The sequence below is a fragment of the Canis aureus genome, chromosome 28 (genome assembly GCF_053574225.1).
Source record: "Canis aureus isolate CA01 chromosome 28, VMU_Caureus_v.1.0, whole genome shotgun sequence".
NCBI classification, from domain to species: Eukaryota; Metazoa; Chordata; class Mammalia; order Carnivora; family Canidae; genus Canis; species Canis aureus.
Window position 1 is genome coordinate 8,819,344 of NC_135638.1, and position 21,774 is coordinate 8,841,117.

General features: G+C 34.4%; 1 protein-coding gene and 1 pseudogene across 13 annotated transcripts in view; one reads left to right on the forward strand and one right to left on the reverse strand.

Moving 5' to 3' along the window:
• The window catches only part of CNBD1 (cyclic nucleotide binding domain containing 1), a 543,788-nt gene that overhangs the window by 474,898 nt on the left and 47,116 nt on the right, over positions 1 to 21,774 (reverse strand). For 9 of the 13 annotated variants that reach the window (XM_077876353.1, XM_077876352.1, XM_077876350.1 and 6 more), the window contains one exon: positions 8,153 to 8,225. The exons of 2 other annotated variants lie outside the window; for them this stretch is intronic. In XM_077876353.1, coding sequence (XP_077732479.1) covers positions 8,153 to 8,225 — 73 coding nt within the window. Of the gene's footprint in view, positions 1 to 8,152; positions 8,226 to 15,135; positions 15,193 to 15,311; positions 15,399 to 21,774 lie in introns of all 13 variants that reach the window. 2 more of the 13 variants (XM_077876345.1, XM_077876348.1) reach the window with 1 other exon arrangement.
• On the forward strand, positions 4,847 to 5,491 carry LOC144300379 (ubiquitin-conjugating enzyme E2 N pseudogene; annotated as a pseudogene).

Sequence of the window (21,774 nt, forward strand, 5' to 3'; positions counted from 1 at the left end):
ACAGGTAACATAGGGAGAAAAAAAAGAGGGAGGCAAACCAGGAAACAGACTCTTAACTTAAGAAAACAAACTGATGGTTATTAGAAGGTATGTGGCGGGGGGATGGGTTAAATAGGTGGCAGATATTAAAGACAGCATTTGTTGTGATGAGCACTGGATATTTTGTGTAAGTGATATAAATTCTACACCTGAAACTAATATTACACTGTGATTTAAATAAAAACTGGAGGGCAGCCCCGGTGGCCCAGCGGTTTAGTGCCGCCTTTAGCCCAGGGTGTGATCCCAGAGATGCGGGATCAAGTCCCACATCGGGCTCCCTGCATAGAGCCTGCTCCTCCCTCTGCCTGTGTCTCTGCCTCTCTCTCTCTCTCTCTTTCATGAATAAATAAATAAAATCTTTTAAAAAAAATAAATAAATAAAAACTAATTTAAATAAAAACTTGCAAAACATGTTAGTTAATCCATGCAGCTCAAACTTGTGTTATTCAAGGGTCAACTGGTTTATTATAAAAGCATATGATAAAGGACACAGATGAGCATCCAGATGGAACAAATTCATCAGGCAAGGTATGTGGTAAGTGGTACAGAGCCCCCATGCCTTCTCTAGGTTTGCCACTCAATCAGCACCTCCGTTAACCAACTCCCTAAACCCCATGCTTCTGGGTTTTTATAAAAAGCTTCATTACATAGTCATGACTGATTTAATTATTGGTCATTAGCAACTGATTCAACCTCCAGCCTCTTCCAGGAGGTCAGGGGTGGGACTGAAAATTAGAACCCTTTAAATACATAGTTGGTCCTCCTTGGCAATCAACCCTTACAGTCACCTTATTAACATAACATTTATCACTTCATCGTTTAGGAAATTTCAACAGTTTTAGGAGCTCCCTTACAGAAATAAGGACAAAGACCAAATATATATTTCTTATGAAACACAGTATCACAGAGTGCTACTGGCATTTTGGATAGAACAATGTGCAGGATTTTTACTGCACACCGCACTATTTAGAATGACTAGCCGTACCCACTTATTATCAGTGTCATCTCCTGGTCATTATGACACTAAAAATGCCCCCTGGGAAAGGTGCTGCCTCAGGTGGACAGTCTTGTTCTAGACAATTGGATATAAGTGCTTGCACTTTAGGTAAAATAACATTAATAAGCACACGCTGAATTACAAGCCTCCAACTTGTTTACAACCTATAAAATAAATGCAAGATTCCATCTGTCTCTGCCCACCTTTTCTGCTACCACTGGATTGACAGTGCCAATTGATGGTCATCAGTAGAAGCTGTTCAAAATAAAATTGACTTCATTCCAGATAAATATTTGTAGAATCACAGTTTAATCTCTTTTATGTGTGCATACGCCATATTTTCAAAGTTCTTCTGCCTTTCTCTCCCACACTTTATTTCCTTAACAATAAAAATCACCTATATCTTCATAACATAATTCTTATGGCAAAAAAATATGTTTATACATGATTTGGCAACAGAATTAGCAAAATACTCTAAGAAAAAGAATGATAACACATTTTGAAATAAAAATAGTTATAATGAAGAACCAATCATTGTCAATAGACTCTAAAAGCCTTAAACTTGTCCAAGAGCCTCCTTAAAATAATTTCTTTTGTCTCTATCAACCTCTAATACCCTAGTTATTTAATGTATTTTACCTTAACCTAAAGTAATGAGAAAGAAACAATTACTGAATGGCATTTTTTACATTTTAATTAATTACTATCATTTTAATGATATCATTTTCATCTTTTTTAATGTAAAAGTATAAAAAATAAAGATACTGTTTGGGAAAATTGGGTAAAATTAATCATCTGTAAATTGAGGAGTTTCCACTAGACAATTTCTGAGTTTAACTTCCTGTTCTACAATATGTTCACTCTATACTGTGTCTGTGGGGAAATGATGCTAGGTAGGCAACCTAAAAAAGGACCTTGGGCTAAAATCTATTTATGAGTTATAATCTCTGTCAGTATAAAAAATATAGAGCATAACTACATCTATATTTGAGAATAAGTGATTATATATTAGTACTATTAAACACGAATAAGTATTCAATTCTATATCCAGTCACAAAGCTAATTGCTTGGCAAGCAACTATTCTTACACAAATGCACAAATGCATATGCATCATAATTGTGTTTGTCTTTTATAGTTCTAAATTCAGACATGCTTAAAATCTTTTGTAAGAAATTACAAAAATAATTGGCCACTTTAGAAAATTTAGTTGCAAACATGTAGCTTCCTGTTTGTTTGTTTATTTGAAATTTAGGAGAGCATACATTTCCTTTTAAACCATTTACTCTGTTTATTACTAAGTATATTGAACTTTAAACATAAAAGCTGACTGATCATAAAGTACTTTGACAAAGAGAAAAAATCTCCAAAGTACAGAATGTCAAACCAACAGAAGCTGCTTTTAAAAAATTAATTAATTAATTAATTAAAGAAATTTTTTAAATGATTGGCTCTCTACACAATTCTAAAAAAATAAAGGGGCACTTGGGTGGCTCAGTCAGTTAAACATCTGCCTTCAGCTCAGGTGATGATCCCAGGTCCTGAGATCCAGCCCCACATCAAACTCCCTGGGGATCTGCTTCTCCCTCTCCCTCTGCCCCTGCCCTTAATGCCCTCTCTCTCTCAAATAAATAATATCTTTAGGGACGCCTAGATGGCATAGTGGTTGAGTGATGGGCTTCAACTTAGGGCATGATCCTAGAGTCCAGGTATGAAGTCCCAGAAAAGAGTCCCACATCATGCTCCCTGCATGGAGCCTGCTTCTCCTCCCTTTCCCTCTCTCTGTGTGTATCTCTCATGAATAAATAAATAAAGTCTTTAAAAATAAATAAATAAATAAATAAATAAATAAATAAATAAATAAATAAAATATTTTAAATAAATATCACACGATAAACATGTAGCTATCCTCCTAATCAACAGATAGAAAACCCATATACATTTTTAAAGCATCAAGAAGATATTTATTTCTACTACATATCAGAATGTAACTCAATTCAAAACATTGAACTCTATGCCTAATGTCTAAGGGGAGGAAGCAACAAAATAAACAAATCTGCTCTCCTAGAACATATAGTTTCCTAAGATGAAAAATCCTGTATCCAAGAATTTAGAATTCCAAAGTGACATCATTCCTCTTGTTTACACATTTTTTCTTTCACTTGTGATAAAAAAATATTCCAGAATAACATACTAATATACTGCCTTTATTCTCAGAGAAGAAATATCAAACAGACACCAACTGACTGACCACATGCATTTGGACAGCAGTCACCACACAGTGGGGCTTCCTTTTTACAATTTCCATATATACGGACAAACAGGCATAAGGGTATAAAATGCAGTGAGAAGAGTTCTCATATGCCCAGGTATGGGATAAGAATAGCTCCAACAGCTAGGATTGAGCATAGGGTAGAGGCACATGGGAAATGGTAGAGAGAAGCAGCTGCCCCTCCATCCTCCCATCCTGGGCCAAAGAAAGGACAACTATAAGAAAGATTACATATATATGTAAATAAATATTTATTATATATATAAATACTTATCTATATATATAAATTTATAATCATATAAAAATATATGATTAAATATATAATCAAACCCTTGGTAGGTTATATATAAAATATATAAATACTATACATAAAATATATATAAATATATATTCGAAATATTAATAAAATATATTTGAAATATATTTAAATATTTACCATTTAAAATAATATATAATTATTTAATATATTTTAAATATATATTAAAATATTTAAATTTTTAAATAAAATATATTTTAAATACATAAATATATTATAAAATTTTTAAGTATATAATATAGATCTTATATTTTTTTTAAATATATAACATATATTTTAAGGAATAAAATATAGTAATTATATGCTATATAATATAGTAAATATTACACATTATATATAATATGTAATCAAACCCTTGGTAGGTTTCATGTTCAAAAATTTCAATCCTTGAGTCATTTAATCCTTTCTTTTTTTATTATAGGAGAATATTTCATTGGTCATTTTTAACATAATAAATAAATAAATATGGAGGAATATGTTTTTCTTAAATCTCTTTGCAATTTTTTGAAATCAATTGAAAGCTTTGTAATTCTGGAAGAATTCAATGTATATATTTCTGATAAACTGCATAAAGAAATCTCAGTGGGAAAAAGGACCTGACTGCCAAGTCATCATTCATTTGTTGTAATTTATTTTCTTACTCTAAAAAGATATTAATTGTTCATATCTATGTTCATATTTGTAATCATATGTATGTAATCTTTTTCTAAAATATAAGGCTAGAATCTAAGCAAAATATATACATAGGTACTCTAAAACATGCTGTGTCCCAGGCCCCTAGTGTACACCAATGCCTCAAAAGAAAACATCCAAGAAATTCACAGGATTTGGTGTCTAAGAGAAAATGTGAGACTTAATAAAAGGAAGTCAGGCAGGACAACCAGACTGGGCTTGGAGCAGCTGATTGTCTGATGAAATACTACTCTTAGGAGGGATTTATCACACCTGGAAGATGAAGGCTGGTAAGACTTATGTAGAATGGATACTTTGGCAGATCCACATCTAAATAATTCAACCTTTCTTACTTTGATCACCCAAGGTAGGTGAAGAGAGGTCTAGAAACATGTTTAGGATTTTTTTGGTGGTTGTTTTTTATGTCTGGTTTAAAAAGCAAAAAGAGAAAAAGGCATTCAGCTCCAAAGCTTTAATTTGCTTTTTATGTGTTAGCAAAGGGACCAGCATATAAAACAAACTCAACAGTTAAAAACTTGGATAAGGGTCAAGAGCTGAGGCCGAACTCGGGATCTGACAAGATGGCCAGGCTGCCCCGCAGGATTATCAAGGAAACCCAGCGTTTGCTGGCAGAACCAGTTCCTGGCATTAAAGCAGAACCAGATGAGAGCAACGCCCGTTATTTTCATGTGGTCATTGCTGGCCCCCAGGATTCCCCCTTTGAGGGAGGGACTTTTAAACTGGAACTATTCCTTCCAGAATAATACCCGATGGCAGCCCCTAAAGTACGTTTCATGACCAAAATTTATCATCCTAATGTAGACAAGTTGGGAAGAATATGTTTAGATATTTTAAAAGATAAGTGGTCCCCAGCACTGCAGATCCGCACAGTTCTGCTATCGATCCAGGCTTTGTTAAGTGCTCCCAATCCAGATGATCCGTTAGCAAATGATGTAGCGGAGCAGTGGAAGACCAACGAAGCCCAAGCCATAGAAACAGCTAGAGCATGGACTAGGCTATATGCCATGAATAATATTTAAAATTGATCTGATCATCAAGTGTGCATCACTTCTCCTGTTCTGCCAAGACTTCTTCCTTTTTTGTTTGCATTTAATGGACACAGTCTTAGAAACATTACAGAATAAAAGCCCAGATATCTTCAGTCCTTTGGTGATTAAATGCACATTAGCAAATCTATGTCTTGTCCTGATTCACTGTTGTAAAGCATAAGCAGAAGCTAGAAGTACCATCTGGATTGTTGTGAAACGTTTAAAAGCAGTGGCCCCTCTCTGCTTTTATTCATTTCCCCCATCATGGTTTAAGTATAAAGCACTGTGAATGAAGGTAGTTGTCAGGGTTAGCTGCAGGGTGTGGGTGTTTTTCTTTATTATTATTTTTGAGGGGGAGAGGTAGTTTTATTTTAATTTTATGGGCTCCTTCCCCCCCTTTTCTGGTGATCTAATTGCATCGGTTAAAAGCAGCTAACCAGTTCTTTAGAATATGCTCTCTAGCCAAGTCTAACTTTATTTAGACACTGTAGATGGACAAGCTTGATTATTTGAACCAAAATGGGAACATTAAACAAACATTACAGCCCTCATTAATAACATTGTGACTTTGCTGTCAAGTGTAGAATCCTTCCTTCAAGAAAAAGCTTGTGACCATTTTGTATGGCTTGTCTGGAAACTTCTGTAAATCTTATGTTTTAGTAAAATATTTTTTGTTATTAAAAAAAACTTGGATAAGTCTTTTTGAATAGCAATAATAATTTTTAAAAACCATTTATATAGCTCTATGTGCCAGACGATGTTTACTCTATGTATGTTATCTTATTTAATCATCTTAATAATAACTCTATAAAATAGGTGCTATTTTTATCTCCATTTTTAAAATAAGAAAACTGAAGTAAAGAGAAATTAAGTAACCAATCCAAGGTCATACATTCGGTAAGTGGCTGATCCAGGATTCAAACAAGGTGACATGATTTGAGTGCATGCAGTTTATTCTTCACCCTGTGCTGAAAAGCACTGAGAGGGAAGAGGAGGCATAAGTGCACAGAAAAAATAAAAATCATTCTTGGGAGAAATCCAAGGAATATAAAAGAAGTATGTCCTCCTTCCTTTCTCTGAAAAAGAAGAAATGACAAGATTGATGAAGATACAGAAATACTTTAAAATCAGAAAAAAAATTAAAAACACCAGAAACAACAAGTGTTGGCAAGGATGTAGAGAAAAAGAAACCCTCCTGCATTGTTGGTGGGAATGTAAACTGGTGCAGCCACTATGGAAAACAATACGGAGTTTCCTCAAAAAATTAAAAATAGAACTACCTATGATCCATTACACTACTGGGTATTTACCCAAAATATATAAAAACACTAATTCAAAGGGATACATGCACCCCTGTACTTATTGCAACATTATTTACAATAGCCAAACTATGGAAGTAGCCCAAATGTCCGTCAATAGATGAATGAATGAAGATGTGGTAATACACACACACACACACACACACACACACACACACACACACAGTGGAATGTTATTCAACCATGAAAAAAAATAATGAAAACTTGCCATCTCAACAACATGGATGGAGTTTAAGAGTATAATGCTAAGAAAAATAAGTCAGAGAAGACAAATACCATATGATTTCACTTGTATGTGAAATTTAGGAAACAAAACAAATTAACAAAGATAGAAAAAAAGAGAGAGAGACAATCCAAGAAACAGAGTCTTAACTGTAGAGAACAAATTGATGGTTACCAGAGGGGACATGGGTTGGGGAAGGAAATAGGCGATGGGGATTAAGAAGTATATTTATCATAGGGCAGCCCCAGTGGCGCAGCGGTTTAGCGCCGCCTGCAGCCCGGGGTGTGATCCTGGAGACCTGGGATTGAGTCCCATGTCGGGCTCCCTGCATGGAGCCTGCTTCTCCCTCTGCCTGTGTCTCTGCCTCTCCTCTCTCTCTCTCTCTGTGTGTCTCTATGAATAAATAAATTAAAAAAAAAGAAGTATATTTATCATAAACAAACAATAAGATGTGACTTACAGTTTATTTATTTAGAAGACCTTATTTATTCATGAGAGACACAGAAAGAGAGGCAGAGACATAAGCAGAAGAAGTAGGCTCCCCACGGGGAGCCTGATGTGGGACTCGATCCCAGGACCCCCAGACCATGCCCTGAGCTGAAGGCAGACGCTCAACCACTGAGCCACCCAGGCACCCCTAAAGACAGTTTAAAGTAGAGAAAGTCTGTACACTTAGGGCATTTTCTCAGTAGTCCCATTAGAGATGAGGCAAGGTCCTCTCTTACTAGAGAAAAATGGGAGAGTCAGGAAACTGATCTGTAAGAAACTAACAAGTTTTATAATTTCAAAAATCCAACCTGGGAAACAGAGTTGGCAAGACAATCATTTTTTTTCAAATTCTATCTTCAAGGATCACATATCTTAGGAATCCTGAGCTTTGAGCCCTAATATTTCCTAATTCTTTGGCTCCAGTATTTTTCCAGTACATAGGCATCTCCTATGTGCTGCTAAAGCACTTATTTCACTCTGTCTTTGTGTTTTCAACCATTTAAAGCTTTCTTCACTTATGACTATTTTTCAAGTACTAGAAAGGGCCCAGCTAGGGATGAATTATGTTTGCTTCACTCTCAATTGTTTCCTTAAAATATAACATATATTCTGCCCCTTTCATCTGGAGAAATAACCTCCAGGTTTTCAAATATTTTTATATATGTGGCAAATCAAGTACCAATGGAGGGAACAATAGTTTACTACTATACTTTATCCATAAAACAAACATGTTTATATTCATTTGAATGCTAGAAAAAGAAATGCATGAGTAACTTGCCTGGATTGTAATCCTCTAATATGACACAATGCATTCAACTGGCCATAATCAATGTACTTAGACATTTTCAACCCTGAAAAAAAAATCAATTAAAATTGAGTAATTTTCTATAATCTTATCAACCAAGATTGTAAATAGAGTTTAATTCCAAACATTAATCATAATAAAAGAATTCAGTGACCATGGAAGTGAAGTATTATAGTCATTTTTTTAATTTAAAGATTATTTATTTATTGACAGAGAGGGTGGGGGATGGGGAGCAGCAGAGGCAAAAGGAGAAGCAGGCTCTCCGCTAACAGAGAGCCTGAAGCAAGGCTCAATCCCAGGACCCAGGGATCATGACCTGAGCCTAAGGCAGATGCTTGACCAACTGAGTCAGCCAGGTACCCCATCAGTCTTTGATATGCAAGCAGAACTGAATAAATAGGACTGATTAAATAATAGAACAAAAGAATGTAATTTTTTTCATTGATGTCAAATCTGGTCTGACATTGTTTTCCTGGAGTTTATATGTGTCATAAAATGTCCCTCCTCTTGAAGTAAGCTTTTCAGACTCCCCATCCTATATCTTTTGAATGTGAACTGACAATGTCATAACAATTCAGTTTTCTTGAAAACAGTCCCTGTCTGTCTTCTGTCTCTCTCTCCAGAATACTACTAATTTTTATTCGATCCCATACAGGCCCATCTTTGGCTAGCCCCTTTTCAGAGCACCTTCCAATATCTAGATTCAGTTTGCAATTCATCTGAAGTTAATGTGTAAGCAAATCACCAATATGGGAGCAGATAGTAAACATAGGCAAGAAGAAAACTAATTGCAATTCTCCTTCAGTACCAGAAAGAACTGATATCCTTCAAGGGAGATGAAAAGGAAAATAGAGTATTGAGTGCGATAAGCATCATTACAATGATGGGCACTCACATCACAGGTCCTTTCCTTTCTCCAGGAGAATGCATGCTATTAGAAATGTTGTAAAACAAAGCAGTAATAAATACCAACATACACATTATTCCTTCCCTTAGTGAAAAGGTATTGAAAAAAATCAGCAGCTTAATGTACTTCTAAACTTTTTAAAATGTATTTATTGACCACATCGAATAGAATTTGACATGCCAAAATTTATCAATTTTAATTTCAAATTATTGAATTACAAAATGACATTTCGTTTAAGCCTTTTTTGATCTAAAATTAATCATCGATAACATATACCACATTTTAAACATGAAATTGAAATAAAAGAAATTGGGACGCCTGGATGGCTCAGCGGTTAGGCATCTGCCTTTGGCTCAGGGCGTGATTCCAGGGTCCCAGGATCGAGTCCCACATCAGGCTTTCTGCATGGCGCCTGCTTCTCCCTCTGCCTGTGTCTCAGCCTCTCTCTCTCTCTCCCCTTCTCTCTCTCTCTTTCATGAATAAATAAAATATTTTAAAAAATAAAAAATAAAAGAAATGTAAACAGAAAACTGGTTGCTATCCACCTAAACCATTACCATTTAATAAACCTGAAAACACTAATTACATGATTTAGGTATTTTCTTACCTATATTATTCAGTTAAGTCTTAAGAATCAAAAAATTACCTAATTGTATTGTAACAACATATGGAATACTTATTTTAAATGAACCAAGTTATATATAGATTTTTATCAAAAATATTTATAAGTATACTCATATAATTCTAACATAAAATATTATATAAAATCTCAATTATAGTAGATTTTTAGATTGATAGACTTAGAAAAGCCTTCTATGAAGTATTGCTTTAGTCCAATCTAAAAACATGATCAGAAATAGCCCTGATGTCTAGTATGGACAGAAAAAGGGGATGATTGCCATAGATATTTTTTATAAAGTTCAAGGTTTGAGAAATCCTGGCTTTAAAGGGGGGATTTTTAAGGTAAATATCTTCATCCTTCAGTTAAAGTAGCTTACAAAAAAAATCACAGGGTACATATTATAAGACTAAGAATTGCTAGCAAAGATAGAAAAATTGAGAAATCAACCTGCCTGAGAAAAGCTATAGCACTTGAGGGGTAAGGCTTTGTGCTAAACATGGCACAGCCAATTAAACTCAAAACCAGAATAGCCTATATATTAAGTACAGCCTCGGAGGACACTTTACAATTCACCAAAAAATTTCTTCGTTGATTTTCATTTCCAAGAGGTATTTGTGACAAGGGACTTTTTACATGAAGGATGTTGAACAACATAATGGATTTTGTCTTTAAAGCAGTTTCGTTTAAAGAAAAAAAGCCAATAGATTTCAACATGAAATTGTAACCTTGTAGAGACCAGAAGTTGAGCTTTTCTGGTGATCAAATTTAATACCAGAATAAAGCCTAAGGAGTTCCAGGGGGACTAAGTTTACATTTATTTTCCAGTCTTGTTTTCCCTCATGAATATCTTAGCTGGGCTTTTGACAGTAGAGAGGGCTTACCGTTATAATGGGGGTGAAATCATGAATTTTGACCAGTTTGTTTGAAAGAAGATTAGAAGCTGATATAAAAAAATAGTTACAAAGTAAATCCTAAACTAGAAACAAAGAACAAGAAATTCAGGGCGCAATTAAAAAAACAATTTTATCTACAAATATAATGCTGACTATACATTATTAAAAGAGAGAAACTAAAATCCAATGTGTTATCTGAGTGATACATTAGTGATCTTTTGTTTATATGTGTTAATGTCTGTCCAGGAGTAGATATGTATTTTTGTATTTGTGCAGAGGAGTCAATTATGTATGCTTTTGTGGGAGTTATAAAAATTGTTAAAAATGAGTCTCGTAAGTGTTAAAATAAAATTAAACTATTTTCCCCAACAAAATTTCCCTTAAAAGGTGGATACCCCTTGCAAAAAGCTAAGAGGAAGCAATAGAATAAGTGAAGCCTTAGAAATATGTAAATGCAAAACCACTATTTACTAGAAGATTAGGCTTATTGGAATGGTTACTGAGCAAAACAAAAGAGATGGAAAGCACAGCCAAAGAGAAAATGTGATGATGACCATGTGGAATTATCAGGGTATGGTTAGCTGGAAAACAGAAAGCTAAGACCCCTTCAAATGCACTTGCAGGACACACTCTAATTACTCATCCATGATAAGTAGAACTTTGCTTAACACAATATTCAGAGCACAAAGAAGCAGCTCAGCAACAATAGCATCAGAAACATTATCAACACGTTTTTTTATGGTAAGAATGGCCGTACTTATACGAATAAGCAGGAGAATGCTAGCAAAGGATTAAAGTACAGAACATGGAGAAAATAAAGGATACGTCAGACACTTAAGAATGACTAACTCTATGTAATAGGATAAGTCACCTGGTTCTATGCTTTTAAGTTTATATTTGTGTTAATAATAGGGAATTAAACATACATACGTTGATGATTAATAGTGTATTTGTTTCAGGCCACCTGGGTGGCACAGTTGGTTAAGCATCGAACTCTTGGTTTAGACTCAGGTCTTGATTCCAGGATCATGAGATCGAGCCCCACATTAGGCCCCATGCTCAGCATGGGGTCCGCTTAAGTTTCTCCCTCTCCCTCTGCCCCTAGCCTGCTCTCTTCCTCTTTCTCTCAAATAAATAAATCTTTAAAAAAAATAGTATATTTGTATTTCAACTAATATTGTTTTCTAAAATACCAAAGTTAATTCTCCCTCAAAATAACATTAATTAAATGTGAGGAATCTGAAAAATGTCAGCTAAATAAACCATAAGGGGCAAAGGAATAGTCAAATCAAGGATTTCCAAAACTTAAAGATGACTTACAACATGGATAATTACACAAGTGGGCTTATATTGTCTGAGTGGGTTAAGATGTTAAAATATGCATATGTTAACTGAGAAGGGATGAGAAGAGGGGAATATTATGCAACAAATTATCAAAATAATTTCCCTTTATATCCAACATTTTTAGAAAAGTAATCTACATTCATCTTTATTTCCTCAACACAATTTTACTTCTTTACTCATTATAATTTATCTTCCACTTTCATTATTCATTAGGATTTGTTTTGTTTAGTCTAGGACATCCTGTAGTTACCAGTCCAAAAACTTTTTTCAGTCTTCCTTGCATGAAACTCTGTGTGACATCTGACACTGGTGAAGCCTACCGACAAGGTTTCTGTGACACTATTCTCTCCCTGCTTACTTCTTCCTCATTAGACTGCTCTACTGACTCATCTTCATTGTCCATGAATCCATTCTCAATCCCTCTATCTTCTCGATTTAGATTCTTTTTCTGTATGATTAGGATCCTTGAATCAATCTCTCCAGCATAGAACTCTGATCTGCTCTTCACTAATATTCACATGAAAGTCATCCTTGAAAATCAAAATCAAGATAACAAAAACTTTACTTAAAATCTCTTTTATGGACGCCTGGGTGGCTCGGGTGGGTGAGCGTCTGCATTTGGCTCAGGGTGTGATCCTGGAGTCCCAGAATTGAACCCCACATCGGGCTCCCTGCAGGGAGCTTGCTTCTCTCTCTGCCTATGTCTCTGCCTCTCTCTGTGTGTCTCCCATGAATAAATAAATAAAATATATATTTTTTTAAAAAATCTCTTTTAAACTGCTTTCCCTCAAAAAAAATCTGGTCTTTCTCATCAACCTTAGGGTCCTAATTCTACACTCTCTCCTTCAGGACCCATGTGTTATGAAGCCTGTCAATTCTACCTCTTTTGAAATGTATCCTAAATGTCTTTGAAGTATGTCCTTTCCAATCCTAAGGCCAGGGCCACCAACTCTCTTATTGTGTGCACACTAAAAAGGAGTACCTTTCACATGCATGCAACATGTCAGTATTTTGTTTCAGACCCACTGTGAGTCTCAATTGCACTACTCATCTGCTCTACTCCAATAACCTCCTATCTATTCTCCCTGACTCAAACTTCTTCCTTTCCAACTGACCCTTCATATTACTATTACAGTATTTTTAAAAATTCCAATGTGATTACATAACTTTCTTGCTTTAATCCTTCCAATCCTCTACAGACTAAAGTTTAAATACCATGTACAAATACAATGCCTTTTATAATCATATCCAAATTAGCTTTGATGGCTTCATCAGACAACACCACCTATGTTCATTTCCCTTATCCATCCCCCTACACACACAGGTCCAAATGTCTTTCAATAGCACAAGTTCTGATTACTCCATGAATATACTTTCCCCCTTCAATATGATATTCTCTTTGGTTCTTTCTCAACTTAAAAAAATCATCCATCCATTTAGATAGACCTCAGAAATCAACCTGTGACATGTTTAAAACTTATTTTCCCTAGGAAAAAAAAAATAGTTGTATCTTCTATTATGCTCTTATAGTACCCTGAAAATTGTTACACTATAGCAAGCACTATCCTTCTTTAGAACTTTTTCATTTATACCTAATGTTTCTTCCAACTTATCACTAACCCCTGACGGCAGGGTCCACTTCCTACTCATATACAAAACACAGGAATTTATCACAGTTCTTGGATCTAAGTAAATATATATCAAATTATAATGAATAAATAAGAAGAATATGGATCCAATATGTCAGGTGATGGTCAATTATATATAAGAAAATAAATCAAGGAAAAATAATGAAGGCAGAAAAAATGAAAATAAAGTTGTCTTTCAAAAATATGGCAAATAATAAATCACCAAATGCTTTTAAAAACACATGTCCACCATAGCCAAACTGTGGAAGGAGCCTCGGTGTCCATCGAAAGATGAATGGATAAAGAAGATGTGGTCTATGTATACAATGGAATATTCCTCAGCCATTAGAAACGATGAATACCCACCATTTGCTTCAACGTGGATGGAACTGGAGGGTATTATGCTGAGTGAAGTAAGTCAATCGGAGAAGGACAAACAGTGTATGTTCTCATTCATTTGGGGAATATAAATAATAGTGAAAGGGAATATAAAGGAAGGGAGAAGAAATGTGTGGGAAATATCAGAAAGGGAGACAGAACATAAAGACTCCTAACTCTGGGAAATGAACTAGGGGTGGTGGAAGGGGAGGGGGGCGGGGGGTGGAGATGAATGGGTGATGGGCACTGAGGGGGGTACTTGACGGGATGAGCACTGGGTGTTATTCTGTATGTTGGTAAATTGAACACCAATAAAAAATTAATTTATCAAAAAAAAAAAAACACATAAGACACACGTACATACACACACCCTTCCCCTGGCAGGTTATCATACTTAAAACATTTCAAAAAAAAAAAAACATTTCACCTCTCTTCTACATAAGATTAAAGATCACAGGCAGCCCCGGTGGCTTAGCGGTCTGGCGCCGCCTTCAGCCCAGGGCTGTGATCCTGGAGATCCGGGATTGACTCCCACATCTGGCTCCCTGCATGAAGCCTGCTTCTCCTTCTGCCTCTCTCTCTCTCTCTCCCTCTCTCTCTCTCTCTCTCATAAATTAAAAAAAGATCTTTTTTAAAAATATTTTTAAAAAATATTAAAGATCACATCAATGTCATTTGGGGGCATTAAAATCTCACCATGAACAAAGAGCCCACTAAATAACATAGTTTAAAAAGAGGAAACAATTTTGATCTTCATTAAAACTGTTTACCAGACTCTTAAATATAGAGAACAAACTGAGGGCTGCTGGAAAGGAGGTGGGTGGGAAGATGGGCTAGATGGGTAATGGGTATTAAGGAGGGCATTAAGGAGGGAAGAGTAAAAACAGTTGATGAGAAAGTATTCAAAGTTAACATACAAGAAAATTTAGTCTGTCCACTGTACCAGTTTACTCCCTACTGCTCTTTTTTTTTTCAAGCAAGTGATGAGCACTGGGTGTTATATGTAAGCAATGAATCTTTCAATTCTACACCTGAAACTAATATTACATTGTATATTAACTAATTGGAATTTAAATAAAAACTTGAAAAAAGGAAAAAAATACTGAACATTTATCATATTTCCAAACTACAAACTGAAAAATAAAGCTAAACAGTGTAGTGTCAATAAACTATAAAAGACATACAGAAGCTCATCTTGTTGGCAGAAATAAGCAGAGTTCTCTAAGGATGGTGGTATAGACCTAAAAAATACAACCAATGAAATATTACTTAAAATGGGAAGTTCTTGAGACTTAAACTAAAGAGAACCCAAAGCCCATGACATATATGGAATGTAGAGCTGGATAAGGATTCCACATACCCATATTTTTTAAAGAATCGGGTTGTTGTAGTGGTAGGATGACAAATGTTAGGTGGCAATCAACACAGAAGCAGCTTGTCTCAGTCACTGAAGAGAAATAAATAGAGGCCAAATCAACAGCATAAGGACTACAGTCAATGATATTGTAATAGCAATGTAACAGGACAGATGGTAGCTACACTTGTGGTGAGCATAGCATACATAATGTATAAACTTGTCAAATCACTAAGTTGTACACCCAAAACTAATGTAACATTATGTGTCAACTATACTCAAATTTAAAATAGATGCTAAGTCACTACCAAGAAACCTTTGGAATATGAATTATGACAGTAATAATCAGAGATATATCATTTAGGGAAGAGTAAAGAACAGAGTTGATGAGAAAGTATTCAAAGTTAGCATACAAGAAAATTTAATCTGTCCAGTGTACCAGCTTACTCGCTACTGCTCTTTTTTTTCAAGCAAGTAATCTATTCAAAAAATAACCACCATTCAATAATCTGGATGCTAGGCAACATACCCTTATGGGAAATTGTGAAAGACAATGAGAAGCAATTAAGTTATCAAATAAAAATTAAATAATATGCATCAGAAGAAATAGTGGGAGTGGGGAGAAAGCCCTCACCAATCATACATGCACGCACACACACACATCCTTGGTGAAAGAAAAACAAAGAGCTACATGACATTAAATACAAATAAGGCAATAGAAAGAAATTAAAATAAACAGGCTATATTTAGAAAGAGAAACAAAATTCTGACAAAACTTACATTAGGAATAGCAAAAGTGGCACTATTTAAGAAAATATATTCAGAACATAACAGCTAACACATTCAAATAGAGAAAAGAAAAAGAGATAATGATAAGCAAAGATAGAAAGTAGATACTAGGGATGCCTGGGTGGCTCAGCGGTTAAGCATCTGCCATCAGCCCAGGGCATGAACCGGGGCTCTGGGATGGAGTCCCACATTGGGCTTCCTGCGGGGAGCCTGCTTCTCCCTCTGCCTGTGTCTCTGCCTCTCTCTCTCTGTCTCTCTCTGTCTCTCATGAATAAATAAAATTAGAAAAAAAAAAAAAGAAACCAGATACTATATGTGAAAACTTTTTCTGAATAAGAAAGCAGAAACAATGGCACAGGAAAAAAAATGCTCAAACATATAAGAACACTTTTCTCAAAGATATGAATATGAAGAATTAAATACCGTGACCCAGAAAGAGAAAGAGGAAGCATAATACATGATTTACAAAGAGACCAGATATTCTAGATGCTACAGGATGAATAAGTAAATTTTACCATATTTTGAAGATAAACAATTATTTCAATACCCAGCCAAAACTCTGTGTGGCCTTAATCTTCTCCATAACAAAGTCCTGGCAAACATTAAGACAAATCAGGAGGTGAGGGGTATATATAATGAGTTTTATTCTCTAATAAAGGTAATAAATAACTATAAGACCTCAGAAAGTATAAAGAACCATAAGGCTTCTTTGAAAAATACAATGTGATACACATACAATTGAAGCTTAAATATTATGGACACTATTCTAATAAAGAGTAGGTATTGGGGATCCCTGGATGGCTCAGTGGTTTAGCGCCTGCCTTTGGCCCAGGGCTTGATCCTGGAGTTCCAGGATTGATTCCCACTTCGGGCTCCCTGCATGGAGTCTGCTTCTCCCTCTGCCTGTGTCTCTGCCTCTCTCTCTCTGTATCTCATGAATAAATAAATTAAATCTTTAAAAAAAAAAAAAAAAGAGTAGGTATTTTGTAAGTCTTAACACAAATAATAAATTCTTCATAAATTCTAATGAAGAGGGTATAAATAGTAATGAGTAACAACTTGAAAGTTTCAGCAGAGAAGTGAAAGTATAAAATATATTTGTACAAATACTCTCACATAGTAAATAATCAGTATTTACAGTTTTAAAATATTTTAAAATAATGGGACATTAATAATGTTTGAAGGTATGAATGCAACTAGTCAGAGTAGACATTAATATCCTTACTAATCAAATTATGGTATGAAGAGGGAAATTTTTCCCATTTAATCCTAGACTGTAAATATTCATCGTCTAAAGTCGATAAATGAAGAAGTACAGGTTTAGATACGGACTCTATTAAGTACTTTTGTGTTCCAAATTATATGGCATTAAAATTCATAAAGCAAAAGATTCAGGAATAAATGGAGACAAAATAACTTCCATAGTAATTTTCTTTCCTTCTTACCTACAAATTAAGTAAAAACTGAATCACTAGGATATAAATATAAATTACATAATTAATGATATATATTAAACACATATCAAATTTATTCTTAAATAAAAGAGCATATCAAACCTGAAACTATAAAATATTGAGAAGGCAAAAATACTGAATGTTTTCATGAACCTATTGTATATAACTAAAGTCTTTCTCCAGAGAAAATGCATTCCCCAAAATATTTACATTACAAGAAAAGAGAAAAAAATAAGAGAATTAAGCATTTTGATTCAAGAAGTTAGGAAAAGAAAAATTAAAATAAATAAAATAAATGCAAGGGAAAAAAACAGAAAATCAGAAATTAATTTGTTTATAAAGCAGAAAAAACTATAGAAAAGTAAATTCAAGAGAGTCTATGGCACCCAGAAACACATAAAGTGGCATCACATAACAAAGTAAGATTTATCTGAGTAATTCAAAAAAATTTCAGTCACAATATATACCATATAATTCACCACAATAAGCCAACATTTAAAAATTAATAATCTCCACAGATACAGAAAAATCATTCAATGAAAGGATTACTTTTAAGTAATTTAATTTTTAAAAAGCTTCTTTTTTTAATCTGATGAGTATATCAAGCCAAAAGAATCATACTTAATGTTGAAAAACTGTAAGAAATAACATAAATTCAGAAGCAAGATAAAAACATCCACTGGTGAGACACCTTGGTGGCTCAGTGGGAAGGTGGAAGGTGAAAGGTAAGTTGTCACAATAGCCAAAACCAAGATGTGAAGGGCATCCATGTGTGGGGGGTAGGTCTGTGCAGGGTATTGTAGGCCAAGAAGAGTGAGGAGAGCAGTAATTAGAGGTGAAAGGGGGAAGGGATCTGCCAGTGCCGATGTTCAACCCTTGATGGGGATGACGGGGCAATGAGTAATGGAAGATTGGCTACATACAGGGAACTGATGAAAGGTATTAAAGTTAATTGGAGCAAAGTTTCTTGCTTCGGAGAAGGAAGTTACAAGTATAGAAAGTGAGAAGACAAAATGAACCCTATAGTGTTACATTGCAATTAGAATAAATTGGTATAAACTCCTGGTTTTCAATATATATAATTGACATGCAAACAAACATAAATGTAAATTTTTATTTCTAGGACGTGTCCACTGAGAGGGCCTGAGAGTAATGACACCCTCCAGATCTTGACTTGTAAATACAATTCTGCATTAAAATGAGCCAGGTCTCCTTGGGAAAATGGCTGATTCTAGGACTTAGATGGGAAAAGCAGAAGATGAGCCTGAAAAATCTTATAGTGTCAGAAAGCAAGAAAATGGTTAGATCAACATGAAGGCATTTCCAGTGGCCAGATTGTGAACAATCTGGGCATCAAAATATATAATGATAACTCTTTAAAACCCTTTGAATAAACTAGGAAATCATAATTTTACATTTATCTATTTAACATTTTATGAAAATTGAATATTTCTAAACTTTCAAAATACCTCCTCATAAAATACTTATTAATTACAAAAGGGAAAAGTAAATTCACTGCAGAGAAGTTTTCCAGAGAATCACATTAATCAATTGATTAAAGTGAAATCATGTGCCACCTGAAAAGATGGAAAGAGAACATAGAATCACAAAGATATCTGCCTTAAATCTAATAATGAGGAAAGATCAGAGAAACCAAACTGAAGTATATTCTACTAAATAGCTGGTTTGTAATCTCTCAGCATTAAGGCCACAAAAAGCAAAGAAAAGGGAGAAACTATTCTAGTCTAAGCAGAGAAGACAAAACAATGAAATACAACATGGGATTTTAAATTGGATCTTTTTACTATAAAAATCATTATCAGAATAATTGGTTAAATTCAAATGGGAGGGTCTAAGAATCAGATCACAGTATCTGTAACTGCTAATTTTTTTATTTTGGGGATCCCTCGGTGGCTCAGCAGTTTAGTGCCTGCCTTGGGCCCAGGGCGTTATCGGGGAGTCCCGGGATGGAGTCCCAGGTCAGGCTCCCTGCATGGAGCCTGCTTCTCCCTCTGCCTGTGTCTCTGCCTCTCTCTGTGTGTGTCTCATGAATAAATAAATAAAATCTTTTTAAAAAATGTTTTTTAATTTTGATGGATGTATTGTGATTATGTAATGAGTATTTCCTTGTTTTTAAGAAATACATACTAAAATATTTAAGGAAAATGGAATGTCAAATAGCTATGAAAAAATAAGTTTCTTTATATTAAGCTTAAAACATCTGTTAAATTGTAACAATGTTTCAACCTTCTAAAATTTTATTTTCAAAAATTTAGTAACTTTCTCATATGATGACTTTCATAGTTAGTAAATATGAGGAAAAGATATCATTCATAATAACAGAGAAAAAAAGGATAAAATGCCCAGAAATAAATTTTACTGTGGTATAAAAGGACACTTGTAAAAACTGGAAACAGGAAGGTTGAATGTTATAAAAATACAAGTTCTTGAGTAGGAATATTCAATATCAAAAAGACATCAATTTTCCATAAATGAATCTTTAACACATTTCCAATTAAAATACCCACATGTTTATTTGTTAAAAAAAGCCCAAATATTTCTAAAGGTCATATAGAAAAATAAACGTAGAAGAAAAGGTTGCAAAAGTCCTTTTAAAAAGAGTAATCAGTAAAGCTTAATCCTACCAATGCTTCAAAAATTATAATAAATCAATACAAATTGGTAAGTGGGAAAAGTAATAGTTTCCAGAAATAGATTCAGAATGCATATGAAAATTTAGCATACAATAAAAACTGGTATTTCAAATTAGTACGAAAAAGACATTACTCAACAAATCGTGTCCGAACAGTTGATTGGTCCCTTTGAAAATTACTAAGTTGTAGCCATACATCACTATTTTAAAGTAAATTTATTCAAAAATAAATTCCAGATGCACCAAATATTTAACAAGCTTAATATTAAAAACAAAACTATATAATGAAAGAAAGCATGGAAGAATTATTTTTAAATCTTGGCAAGGAGAAATGCATTCTAAGTGAGAATCAATAACAGAAGACAGAAACTACACAAGAGATCTAAAATGTTTGTATGACACAAAAATCATAAACATGAAAAAACATAAACTGAGAAGATACCTGTAAAGTACAAGACAAAGGGCTAATTTCTTTTCTACACAAAGATTTTTTTGAAATAAGAGGAAACATAAACCTCAATGAATGGACAAGGGAGATATAAATAGGCTATTCACATAAATATACATGATTACAAATATAGGAGAAGATTCTAAACCTCACTCTTAAAGAAATGCAAACTTACAGAGCAATTAAAACTATCTCCAACTAATTTGTTGGCAAAATGTTTGTTTTATAATGCATATTAGTGTAAATGTTGTGAAATAGAAAATTGCATATACTCATGGTGGGAGTAGAAATTAGTGCAACCCCTTTGGAAGACAATTTATTAATAGTTATCAAAATTTAAAATGCACACATCCTTTGGCCTTGCAGTTCTATTAATACACTTGCTTAGCAAATCAAGAACATCGTATAGGGTGCTTATTTTATTTTAACAGCAAAATTAACTAGAAACAAATTCCCACTGTATCAGGAAGGATCTAGCTATTAAGGGGCCAGTAATTTCAATGGGAAAAAAAAGATACAAAAAACTGTCAGATATTAGAAAACTGAAGAGACAAAAAGGGAGCAGAAAATCATACAGAAAGCATCTACCGCCATTATTTTTGCTGATGAAGCAAATGGAAGAGGGTTGAATTATTAAAATTTAGAAGCGGGGAGCAATGGTCCTTAGAAGTTGAGATCTGGACCTCTGAGGACAGAGCACCAGCAGCTGGAGCTGGATTGTTAAGGGGGTGCAATGAAGCTATTTCTGGGAACACTGGGAAAACTGCAAATGGAATTAACTGCTGCTGCTGGAACAAACAGGCACTGCTTGGGTGAAAAAGACATTGCTGAAGAGACACTCACTAGGAGAAGCAAACCAGAAATAGAAAACAAAAGGATAAACACTTTCCTTAGCTTGCTCCTGTCATCCAATCTCCTTTAACACCTGCTATTGACAGATCCTAACAGGAAGCCAGCTGGCTTCCTGGAAAAAACTGGTTTGCAGAGCCTCAGCCCCAGCATCACAAAGCAGAACGTATAGAAGTGTGAGTTTAAAGGTGAGCTACAATAGGTTAAATAGCACATCCATCCATTAGTAGTATTTTGGTATATTCAAATAATTATATATAATATAGCCACTAAAAT